Raw genomic sequence first — 12,304 nt, 5'->3', positions numbered from 1 at the left:
ATAATAGTAAGTTTTCTTTCCTTTTACCTAGTACTTATTAGGAAAATACTTACTATGATTACTAATATTAGTATTTACTTAATTATTGCTAATTTCCCTAATACTTTTGCTTTAACATCTAATCTTTTACTCTTTTTTGACCATCTAAACTTTTACTCCATTCTGCAGGATTGACCCACAGAATGAAATTTGACGACCCACAGAAAAAATATTCTTAGGATTAAAGGATAAATCAAAGACAGTTTCAAACCAGGGACAGATTTGGGCACATCACTGCATTGATCTAGGTGAGCACAGCTGATTGTCACTGTTGCAATTGGGGGTTCAGTTATCAACAGCAGCAGCACTCCACTCCACTTGGGCCCGAACTACATGCAGGTCTGAGTCTATACTTGGCAACTCTTTGCAATGAAAGTGTCAAATGAACTTACTGGCAACTCTGCCACATGGAGGTGAACGGTCAAGTTCTTTGTAAGGTACATTCATGGGATTGATTTTACACAAAAATTGTTCTTTCAGAGTTAGTCAGCTGTGGTAAAATGGGTAGGAGAAACAAAACAATAGGAAAAACAATTAGGTCCATGTATATATATAGGTGGGAGTGAAGGTAAGTGAAGAATATTGGATTTCAGTGGACTGTACCTTGAAGCGCTGGTCTGTGTCAGATCCCAATTCAAAATCTCTAGCTCAAAAGACCAATATCAGGGAGATGGAGCTGATGTTCCAGGACTGAGAAGATGTATTTGACAATAGCAAGTATCTTCTTAATTCAAACTGTGATAGGGATTTTGGGCAACCTCTCACTTCTCCAACATTACTTGGTCCTTCATTTCACCAAGTGCCACTTAAAAGGCACCGATATTTTTATTAAGTACATACTTGTAGCTAATATCTTGGTACTTGGTAAAGGAGTCCTAAATGCAATGGCATTATTTGGGTGGAAGTATTTCATCAGTGATCTTGCATGCCAACTTATTCTGTATATGCACCGAGTGGGGAGAGGGGTCTGCATTGGTAGTGTCTGTCTCTTGAGTGTTTTCCGCGTGTTCACCATCACCTCCAGATTCTCCAGGTGGGCCCAGCTGCGAACAAAAATCCTCAAGCATGCAGGGGTCGCTCTTAACTTGTGGTGGATTGTTGTCTTGCTGGTGAACATTCCCTTCCCTCTCTTTATTACTGCCACATCCAGCAACAGCAGCTTTGACAAAAAAGTCCTTGGGTATTATTCTACTGTGATTCACGATGCTACCTGTGATATATTATATGCGGTGCTGCTCACCGCCCCTGATGTGCTCTGTTTGGGCCTCATGATTTGGGCCAACAGCTCAATGGTTTACATCTTGTACCAGCACAAACAGAGGATTCGGCACCTACACACAAACAACATCTCCTTCCGGTCTTCCCCCGAGACCAGAGCCACCCAAAACATCTTTTCCCTGGTGAGCACTTTTGTCTGCTTTTACACCCTTTCCTGCTCTTTTCAAGTGGTGCTGTCAATTATGAATAATCCTACTACATTGTTGGAAAACTTAGTTGTGGTCATGTCTGCCAGCTTCCCCGTTGTCAGTCCCTTTTTGCTCATGCGACAAGAAACTAGTGTGATCAGGCTTTGCTGTATTCTGATGAGGAATCTCAAATTTGGGGGTCCAGAGGGGAACACATAGACTATGTTCTATTTCCATGATGTTGGGTGACAGTTCACTTATGTATCCTGAATGAATTCTTGAATGTTCAAGAGAATATTGAGAGTATTTTTTGAGCATTTCATGTCAAGTTCAGCAGAAGTGCATCTGGAAATAGTCTTTTTAAATCAGGGGTGAATGCAGGTATCTGAATGCCACAGAGGGTATCAAATGCCAAAGTCTGAATAATGGTAGTTGTCAACAGAGTGAGACAAAATCAGCCTGAAAGTGACTTTCAACCTTCCACATGCATGTTCCTCAGGAATAGCCGCTTCATGGACTATACAATAGAGGCAATTGGACAAATGACCATCCATCAAGGACTGAAGAATGTCATGTCCCATTCAGTAAAGTGCAGACCCGGTTAAGGATTCAGGGCAAGTTCAGCCCAGGCAGAAGGGCCTGAGGAGTTCAGCGACAAGTTTTCTGCGCTTTGGCTTTTGTGGTGGACCCTGGCAGTACTTGTCAATGTCATATTCTCTCTCTTATTGATGAAATATCTGACAATAAATAACCTATAAAGGCAGAGGTCATCCACTGCTCAGCAGTATCATTAGAGGAGCATAAGAAAAACATGTAAATATGGTCCCCCGTCCCCCGTGCCTGCCAGAAGCTATTTCTGAGCAGACAGCCAGGAGTAACCCCTGAGCAGCGCCGAGTGTGGCCCAAAAAACAAAAATAAAGAAATAAATAATGAAAAATCAAGATACATGGACCCCTCAGATTTAAATATTTGTATTATTAGTTTTCCTTAGAAAACTTCAGCCTATGATATTGCAAACCTTTAAACAATGTTGGCGCTGTTATTACTTTAGATGTACTTTTACAAAATGTAATAGTTATAGAAAAATGTGAGAGTGAGAAAGTTTCTATAGAGATATTGCAAACTAGTATCATGTGCAGCTGGAGGTAGATGTTGGGCAATCTATGAGATGGAGAATGCCCTGGATGTACTTCCTAGAGCACACTGTACATGTAACAATTCACATTATTAAATTTTTGATAATGTCTTTATTTAAACATCGTGATTCCAAACATGATTGTAGTTGGATTTCAGTCATAAAAAGAACACCCCCTTTCACCAGTGCCACCTTCCCATCATCAATGCCCCACTCTATCCTCCTCTATCTCCCTCCTGTATTTGAGACAGGCTTTCTCTATCCCTCACTCACTGATATTGCTATGATAATTCTCAGCATAGTTCTTTCTCTAACTGCACCCCTCTTTGTGGTGAGCTTCATATTATGCTAAGTGAAATAAGTCAGAGGGGGAGAGAGAGAGAGACAGAATAGTCCCGCTCATCTATGAGTTTTAAGAAAAATAAAAGACATTGAAATAATTCCCAGAGATGAGGGCTGGAAGGGCTGGCTCAAGTTGTGAATTAAAATTTTAACCTGTGATATATAAATGATTTTTATTTCTAATGTGTCTCACAAGTGAACATGTCATTGATATGATGTAAACTGGTTTGCGGGTAGGGTGGGCAGCACCTTGCAGAAATGCTCAGAAGAGTTGAGAGGCTCCTCTCAGTGGTACTTTTTGACCGGACCATGTGTGTCAGGGTTCCTTGCAAGGGTCTGAGAATACACTGCTGCTCAGGCCTGTGTTCCTAAGGATGCCAAGTGCCCCCAATGTGCCAAAGACCCTGCTTTGGATGGCAGAAAAAAAAAAAAAACAGATGGGAGAGTTCCCTCAAGGAACCAGCCCATAGCCCAACACTAACCAGTCAATGCCCGTGGTTTTTGGAGGCGCCAGATCTCGCAAAATTTGCAGGCTATACTCCCCAGCAGGACACCACCTTGCTCGTTAGCTCTGCCCCTTGCAAGACCAGGCCCTGCAGCCAGCATGCCTTTAGCTTACTAGGGAGACTAAGTGCCATCAACAGGCCCCTCTCCTTAACAGGCCCCACAACCTTAAGGCTCTCCCTTAAGCAGGACCCTTCCGGATTTTGAGACCAAGCCCCTTCTCAGGCCCATCCGGTAGGCCATCCCTGTCATGGGGACCATATCAAGAGGTCCTGCCCTTTCAGCAGATCCCTCAACCCTAAGGCTCCACCTGAAGTAGGCCCAGTCCAAGCCAGGAGACCATTCTCTATCAATAGGCCCTGCCCCTTATGCATGCCCCTCTCGTCCAGGGATACCACGCCCCGCCTATAGGCTCTGCCCCTCCAGCAGGCCATCCTTGTTCCAGAAGATTCCTTCAGGTCAACAGACCCTGCTCTTTTTGTAGGTCCAGCAATCGCTAAGGTGCCACCCCTCCAGTAGGCCTCATTGCAGAAAAGATCAGGCACCATCAACAGGCCCCGCCCTGCTGCCTATGGCTCCTCCCCGTCTCTGGCAAGCCAGGCCTACTCTACTGGCTGGTTCTGCCCCCTACCAGTAGGCCATGCCCATAGACATCTGACCACCCCCCCCACCTGGTTCGCCAAGAGCAGCGGATTAGACCCACACCCAAGAGCAGAATGATGGAGACCACCTCAACTGGGCCTTTCAGGGGCCTCTCCCTGTGGAGGGTCATTCCTGGAGCTTCTCCAGCTCACCATGTTCCAGAGCCAAGTCTCCTCCCTGCTTCTTCCTTCTCCCTGCTGCCAGTTGCTCAAGTTTGACAGGCTAGGTAGAGACTGACCCCTAATGGACTATCACTGACACTGGATTTCAAGCCCTGGCATGATTTCCTCCACTTTATCTCATTTGCAGCGGGAGTGTCCAGGCTCCCGCTGGCCCTTCGCTGCGTTAGGAAACATGTAACTTGTTTCTGCCATTTCACAGTTCCAGAACTGAACTGTTCTGCTTCAGTGTGGGTCACCCTGACCCCAACCCCACAAAACAACAACAACAACAACAACCCTCCCACCCCGAAATCCTTAACCAAATGCGACCTAGGAAAAAACTGCTTGAAGTCATAAACAATTCACGTTAGGTTTGTTTTTGTGGCCACCCCGGCAGTCCCCAGGACTTTCTCCTGCCTCTGCTCTAAGGCATCACAACAGACAGTGCTCATGCGACCCTACTTGGGTAAAACCCAGGTCAGCTGCTTGCAAGAGGAGCACCACCTCTCTAATCCCAATCGCGTTGGGTTTGAGTGGAGACCTCAAGGGGCTCAATATGCTTGCTTGTTCTGAGACACGTGGCTACAATTTCAACACCCCAATGTTGTGCCCGCATCACGCACAGAGCACCTTATCAATATCTTCGCTCCGAATCAGCTCCTGTACGGCAAATGTTCCAACATGGCGGCTGCTAGTGGGCGACATGGGCGCAGACATATTGGCTCCCTGACCCTCACCGGCCGCCGTAGCGGTATTCCAGGGACCAGTGGGCTGGGAGGAAAAGCGCGCGAAAAGTCAAAGCTTCGGCCCCTCAAGTTTGTCTCCGCAGACTTGGGGAACCCTAGAAGGGTGTCAGGGATGGAACATGCATTGTGCCTGCAAGGCAAGCGCCTTACCAGCTATACTACTTGTCAGTCTTGTCTCTCAATCTTAAAGCAGGATGTTCATTAAGTAGAATTTCCAAAGTCAAGTCCTCTTTCTTCCCAGAGGCCAAGATAAATCCCACAGTGAAAGCAGGCTTAGTGGTGGATTTTGGCAGAAGTATGGGTTCCTTAGAAGAAGGGAACTTATGTTCTGGTGGAATTTTCTCCTCCTGACTGGCTGAGCAGAAGACTCCAGTGGATGGGGAGGAAAGTGAAGGATTTGGGCATTAGCCTTGACTTGGACACTTCTGACTTCAGCAAGATTTCTGAACAGGAGTTTGGGGGAAATCCAGAAGACTCAGGCAACATTCAGTTCAGCTGTTTCCCAGACATGCAGAAAATGATCCTGGCTCAGGTGATTTTTAACAGTATATTTTAATAGATATGTTTGTGTTTCAATTCTTTCCCCTTTTTCCTTAGTGATTGTCAGATATAGCAAACCCCCTTCTTGTTGGGGGCTATTGGGCCACATCTGGCTGTGTTAAGGGCATGATCCAGATTCTGTGCTCAGAAGTCCTTAAGGCTGGGCTTAAGAGAACCCTTTGGAGGGGGGGAACAAATTGAGGGTGACTGTGTATGAAACCAGTGCCCTACTTACAGTTCTGTCTCATTTGAACCCCCAAACTCTTGAAAAATTTTTGTTGTCTGGTTTAGGGATTCTCTGAAATGCCAAGGTTTGAACCCATTTCTGTCACATGTGATGCAACTGCCTGTCCTTTAGATGATCACTCTAATCCCCATTCATGATTTTTTTTTCCTAGCCCCCTTATCCTATATGGAATATTTCCTTAGGCCTACAGACATGCAGTCTCATTCTTTGTATTCACTGTGAGATATCCATATCCATACATATAGATAACCTGAGTATGTGCTTATAGAAAAACTTCTTAGGTGTGTGAATGAATGCATGACTGGGCCTACTGGATTAGACATTTTTGGTTTCTACACTTAAAAAGGAAAAGTTGATCTGGAGCAATAATACAGCCTGGAGGGCATTAGCATTGCATATGCCAAACTGACTGGATCCCTAACATTCCATATGGTCTCTGTGCATCTCCAGGAGTGATTCCTGAGTATAGAGCCAGGAGTAACCCCCGAGTATCAGCAGATATAGATAAAAAAAAAATTACAGCAAAAACAAAACAAAAATAGAAGGAAATTTTTGCTGGAATGAAAGAAGCAGGAAAAGTTTCAGTGCCTTTTTTATTTTTTAACAGAAAACTATTGATTTGATTTCTTAAATTCTTTGGCTGTGGCAGTAATCACTGGCATTTGCTGCTGTGGCCAAGGAGTTCATGTAGCAAGTGTGGGAGCTGCTGGCACCTGCATAGAAGTCCCTATACCTTGACTAGATGGAGAACTTTAATCAGCTGGTGTCCATGGACAAGGACAATGCCAGCCTCCCCAACCCCCTGTGCCATGATTCTGGCACTGTCCTTTCCATTCTCAGCTTCTGAGGTACTGATGAGTCTGTGATGCTCAGACGTGGTATATTCTGGGTTATCTTTCTGTGCCCAGATTGAAGGGTATTTTTCCCTCTGAAATTTGAGAAGACCCTTTGAATTATAGCTGTGGACATTGTTTTATCCTTTGTGACATGGTCAGCCCTAATAACTCCATTGTCCCTAAAGCTTTCATTTTCCAGGACCAAGTTTTCAAGTCAGCAAGCCAGACACCCTGTCAAAACTGTAATGTGGGGAATAGACCTAGACCATGAAAGGGAAAGTGCTTAGTGTAACCCATGCAGGTAAATGAGAGGCTCCAGGATGGAGAACCTAGACTTCTTGTTGGTGAATGAGGAGTTGAGATTAGTCAGCAGCTGGACTCTACATTTCTGTTCTTGTTCATAAAGGATGTTGGCTTGGATTATTCCACAGTGGTTAGTAATTGGAGGAAAAGATTTGGGAAAGATGAAAAGGTTGACAGGTGGTGAAGGGGCGAATGTTGGGAGCTGTCTGACATGCCTGGCCAAGAGAGATCAGGACCAGAATATGATGAGTTTTTTAGATTGTGTGTTGGGTTAGCATTTCTCACCCATATGGTCCCCACTATGAGCCCCAAGGATGTTTTAAGGTGGGGGTGGAAACAGGTAAAAATTGCTTAAATTGGAGGCCAGCGCACAAGACTAGAGTTCAACAATTGTGCCATTGGATCAGAGGAAGGAAGATTCGAGGGGGAGCCTAGTCAGGGAAAGATGGAAAACCCACCTATGAAAGGCAGAGAAAATCTCTGCTCATGTTTTGTGGGTTTTATTGTTTTTGATTTTTTGTGTGTAAGAGAGTTTGGGTCATGCTTGGTGGTATTTAGAGATCATTCCTGGCAGTGCTCAGGGGATCCTTTATGGATACCAGGAATCAAACTGGTTCTGCTTAATGCAAAACAAGCACCCTTTCTGCTATACTAGCTCTCCAATAACTCTGTCATTTTCTGGAATCCCCTGTACTGAACTGCGTGAGTCCCATCAATTATCCTAGTCTCCCTACAGCTATAATCACATTTCTTTCAGTGACATCCATGTCCATCCAATGCTGCCTCTCATCCATTTCCACAATCTGCAGTATTTACCTTGTGCTCTTTCAACACACTTTTGTACCAGCTGGGTGACCATGAGGAATGTGTTGAGCACAGGATGGGTTAATAGTTATGGCTAGGCATGTACCTGGCTTTCATGAGTTTGAATAGTCTTTGGTTGGCAGCTACCTGCACCTTACCTGTTTGCCTGGAGTAGGTTGCATGCAACTTCTATTCAACCCATCACATCCACTGCTTGTATATTATAAGCTCTGAATGTCTGGTCAAATCCGTACTTATTCATTGTAATTTTTTGTTTTAGAGGTTACCATGTCCTACTAGGGATGGAACCCAGGACTTCTGCATGCAAAGCATGTGTTCCAATCTCTTGGTCAATTGTGAATTTTGTAATCTTGCTTCTTTTCATTCAGTGCTTTTACCTATAGAGTGGTATTACTTTACAGTGTTTAGAAAACTCAAGCATGGGTTTTATTGGAACAGTTTTCATAGATGCCTCAGAAGACAAAACAGCACATGTCCAGGCATTTCAGACATGTTTATTCATTATCCCTTTTTATCTCACAAGTCTGGGAAACTGATGATCTTCTGCCAGAACATTCACAAAACAAAAAGGATAATGGCTTGAAACAGCCTTGAAAAGAATGCATTAGAAAATATTCTTCAAAAAAAAATATTCTTCATTCACTGAGGATTCATGCTGTGTTGAAGCAAAATCATGATCTCTTCAACTTTCATGGAAATAGCATGTGGTCCACTTAAATTTCAGTGATGCAGAGCAGAAGTTTTCAAATCAAGAACTCAGTAGAGATGACTGGGGATGGAAATCTGTTTTCAGAGTCACCATGAGCAACATCCACTGAAATTCATCCTTGCTGAAAACCAAAAATTCCTCAGCACCAAGACTCAAATCTTCCACCCTCATAAAATACAGAGTTTAAAAATACCTCACCTGGCAAGGAATGTGGGAAATAATTCCTAAAAAAAGTTCTTGCTCAGGGATCACAAAAATTTTATACAGGAGAGAAATCTCAGTGTGGTTGATGTGGGAAAATCTTCTGAAGAACGTTGATGCTCTGGGAGGAAGCAGAGCATTAGAGGCTACATAATGGGGCCAAACATTTCTAATGTTCTTACTGCAGCAAAGTCTTTGTAACAAAATCTTGGTTTGGCATCTATCAGAAAACACACACTGGAGAGAAACTGTACAACTGTAGTGAATGTGAAAAAGTCTTCATCCAAAAACGGAATCTTAAGATTCATATTCAAATTCATATAGGGGAGAAACCTTATTTATGCATTGAATGTGGAAAAGCTTCAGCCAGAAGTTGTGGCTTACAGTGCATCTGTGATGTCATCAGGAAAGACCTTTCTGTGGTCTCTGTGGCAAATTCTTTTCACAGAACAGACATTAAACATCAGAGGATTCACAGAGGAAAAAAACTATGAATACAGTGAATGTGGCAAAACTTTTAACAAGAAATCCAGCTTACTGAGCAAGGAAACCACACAGGAGAGCAGCCTTTTGGGTGTGGCAAATGTGGAAAATCTTTTAGAAGTATGTCAGTCCTTAATGACCATCAGAGAACCTACTTGTTAAGAGGGGAAGCGTTCCTCCTTAGCACAGCCTGGTGCGCCATCAAAACAAAATTAAAGCAATATTTGAGAGCTTCCTTTTTATTATGTAGACTGACTTACGGCCTTATCTTCAGTCTATTTCTTCATGTCTTAGAATTTATCAAATATTTTAATGCTTAGATCCAGTTTCCAGAACTGAGACTAGAATGTTACCGATGAATGAAATCCACAGTGTCTTCAAGTGAGCAAGATTCAGATTATACTTTAGTTGTGGGGAAGGTGGTTCTACCAAATGCTTCTTGGAGATCACATGGCCAATAGTGGCAGCACTCAGCTATTGGTTTTAGTGTTAGAATCAGGGATGCTGAAGATTGCAGTGCAGTGGGGAGACAAAGCAGTGCTGGGGGATGAACTTGGAGCCCAGAATAGACCAAGCACATGTGCCGTCCCTTTTTACAATCTCCCTGGAACAGTGGTGTCTATGATCTCACTAATTTGTATGAATGTAAATATGATGTAAACCTAGAGTTCATTGGTTGAAGGGGATATCATTATAATTTTGAAGGAGGCACAAGTCTTCTTCATCGAATTATGCACAATGAAATACAAGGTGAAAATTTCAAGGGCTTTCAAATTTAATGTACACGTGGGAGCTTCAAGCTTGACCTCTGAGTACTGCCAGGTGTTACCACAACGAATAGAACCCCAATAAACCATTTCCTGTCTTCATGAGGTAAGAATAAGAAGTTCCTAAGTTTAGTGGCTTGGCTTTTTTCTTTAATACTTTATTGAAATACTGTGGTTTACAAAGTAATTCATACTATAGTGTCTCAGCCATTCAGTGTTTCAACACCAGTCCCATCAACAGTGTGATAATTCTTCCATTTACCCCAGTTTCCTACCTCCCTCCCAGGAATACACCCTTAGATGATACATAATAATGTGTTTTATATTGCTCATTAAAAGTAAATGAACTTATGGGGTCATTAAAAACTACAATAAAAGAAAAATGTGTGAAAATTGTTTATCTCACAATGGGGTCATTTTGAATGTCATTGCCTGAGGGTTGACTAGGCTGTTTGTTGCTATTTGAGTGTGTGTGTTATTGTTCATGTTTGAGCTTAGTTGGCTTCTGTGCTCCTTCCCTAACTTGCAGTGCGCCTACTGGGATGCTAGTGTTGTGAAATTTGGAGGTGTCATGCAAAGTCATATGTTTTGGAAACTCCAGGATCTGTATTACTGGGTCAGTGTACTGGCAGCTGTGGGATATGTAGGTGTGATTTCTGAGGCTTCTATCAGTACAGGGTTGAAGTGTATAAGGAACTGTGCCCACTTTCACGCTGAAGAAATCTCGGTTTTCAGTCCCAAAATTGGTGTGCCTAGAATTTTCATCAGTTTGGAGTCTGCTGCAATGAATGGTGAAGTAGCAAAGTTAGCCTATTGGCATGGTGGCATTTGTGAGTTTACCTAGTTTTAATGTTTAATTAAAAACTAATGAAGTGAAAACCAGTAGGCTAATGAAGTATGTTATCTCACCGAATAGAGTGACAATACCAAAGAACAAAATTATCCTAATTCTGGGATGAAAGATACAAAATTGAGTAAAGGGGCACAGGAAAAAGGAAAAATGTTTCCTAGAAAAATTAGATTACTACATTTTTTTTTGTTTGTTTTTTGTTTTTTGTTTTTGGGCCACACCCATGACGCTCAGGGGTTACTCCTGGCTATGCGCTCAGAAGTCGCTCCTGGCTTGGGGGACCATATGGGACACTGGGGGATTGAACCGCGGTCCATCCAAGGCTAGCGCAGGCAAGGCAGGCACCTTACCTCTAGCGCAACCGCCCGGCCCAGATTACTACGTTTTTAAGCTGATAGACCCCTTAAGTCTAAGTTCATTACAGGTAGTGTAGAGGTGGGCTCCTCCTATAATGTTTGGATGAATCTTCAAATCTGCTTATAGCCTGTAATTATAGCATTTTTGTCATTTACTGAATTGAAAGTCATCACAACTGTCTCCCTTTTCCTCATTATCCTTATCAATGTTCTGGTGATCATTGTGAGATGCTTGTCTTTTCTATGCAAAGAAAGACAAATAGGACAACCTTATTAATTTGTCAAGGTGGATATGTTTTGTGTTGATCTTTTTTTTTCTTTTGGGGGGATGGAGGGAGAGAGGAGGAGAGGGAGAGAAGATCATATTTTTCTAATCAACCCTAGGTAAACTGAAATACTGATAACTTATGTCTCTATAGCTACATTACTTTGAATGGTAGGTAAAACAAATGGTGATAGGGGCTTGAGTTCAGCTTTGCACAGGGCTGCACCAGGTTTGTTTTCTTGTGCCCTTGTTATCGTGATCAGCCATCAATTTCACATGCTGGAGATTGACGCAGATTGACAGTAGGTCCACAGCAATATACGACAAGACATTTACAGTAACAGAAAAAAAGAAAACTGCCAAATAAAAGGAGATAATGGCTAGATTTCCCTGGTTTAAAAAGCTATGGTGAGAGGAATGTCTGTGCTGTCATCAGAGCCATGGGTAGACTAAGTGGGGTGAATGTGGGAACCACAAAGGGGCAGTTGACACTGTATAATCTCGCATTAATATAGGTACAACAGACAAACATGAGTCGAGAAACTACAGTGCTAATACAGGAATTAAGACTTGAACCTAGCACATAGCCAATCCTGGTTCAGACCTTGACACCATATTATAGTTCGAGATTGCCAGGTGCAGCTCTGGAGGCCTCTGAGCCTCTTAGGCATCCTTAGCAACACAGTTCTGAACAGCAGCACATCCTCAGGCCCTTGCAAGGAGACATTGACCCACCTGGTCACAACGTACCACTGGGAGGAACCTCTCAACCCTCCTGAGCATCTCTGGGAGATGCTGCCCACCACACCCACACATGAGTCCAGTTCCCACCATGTCAATGACATGTTCATTTATGAGACACGCTAGAAATGAAAATATGTATATATCATTAGTTAAGATATTTAATAATGGGATTTGTTATATGTACAGTGCATGCAGGAAGTGT

General features: G+C 43.1%; 2 protein-coding genes across 2 annotated transcripts; both read left to right on the top strand.

Moving 5' to 3' along the window:
• Positions 1-737: 737 nt before the first annotated feature.
• Positions 738-1,664, top strand: LOC126028664 (vomeronasal type-1 receptor 4-like). The gene has a single exon (XM_049787602.1). It carries the CDS (start codon positions 738-740, stop codon positions 1,662-1,664), a length of 927 nt encoding a protein of 308 aa, XP_049643559.1.
• Positions 1,665-4,911: 3,247 nt separating this feature from the next.
• Positions 4,912-9,131, top strand: LOC126028663 (zinc finger protein 350-like). Its single transcript, XM_049787601.1, has 2 exons — positions 4,912-5,045; positions 8,825-9,131. The coding sequence occupies exons 1-2, from the start codon at positions 4,912-4,914 to the stop codon at positions 9,129-9,131; spliced, it is 441 nt and encodes a 146-aa protein (XP_049643558.1).
• The last annotated feature ends 3,173 nt before the right edge of the window (positions 9,132-12,304 follow it).

The sequence above is a fragment of the Suncus etruscus genome, chromosome 14, assembly GCF_024139225.1.
Source record: "Suncus etruscus isolate mSunEtr1 chromosome 14, mSunEtr1.pri.cur, whole genome shotgun sequence".
NCBI classification, from domain to species: Eukaryota; Metazoa; Chordata; class Mammalia; order Eulipotyphla; family Soricidae; genus Suncus; species Suncus etruscus.
This window is presented reverse-complemented; position numbering and strand designations above follow the sequence as displayed.

Bases quoted from the DNA above. Each gene is read 5' to 3' on its own strand.
- LOC126028663 (XM_049787601.1), top strand. From the start codon at position 4,912: ATGGCGGCTGCTAGTGGGCGACATGGGCGCAGACATATTGGCTCCCTG. The intron at 5,046-8,824 runs GTTTGTCTCCGC...TTCTTACTGCAG, and splicing joins TCAAAGCTTCGGCCCCTCAA to CAAAGTCTTTGTAACAAAAT.
- LOC126028664 (XM_049787602.1), top strand. From the start codon at position 738: ATGTATTTGACAATAGCAAGTATCTTCTTAATTCAAACTGTGATAGGG.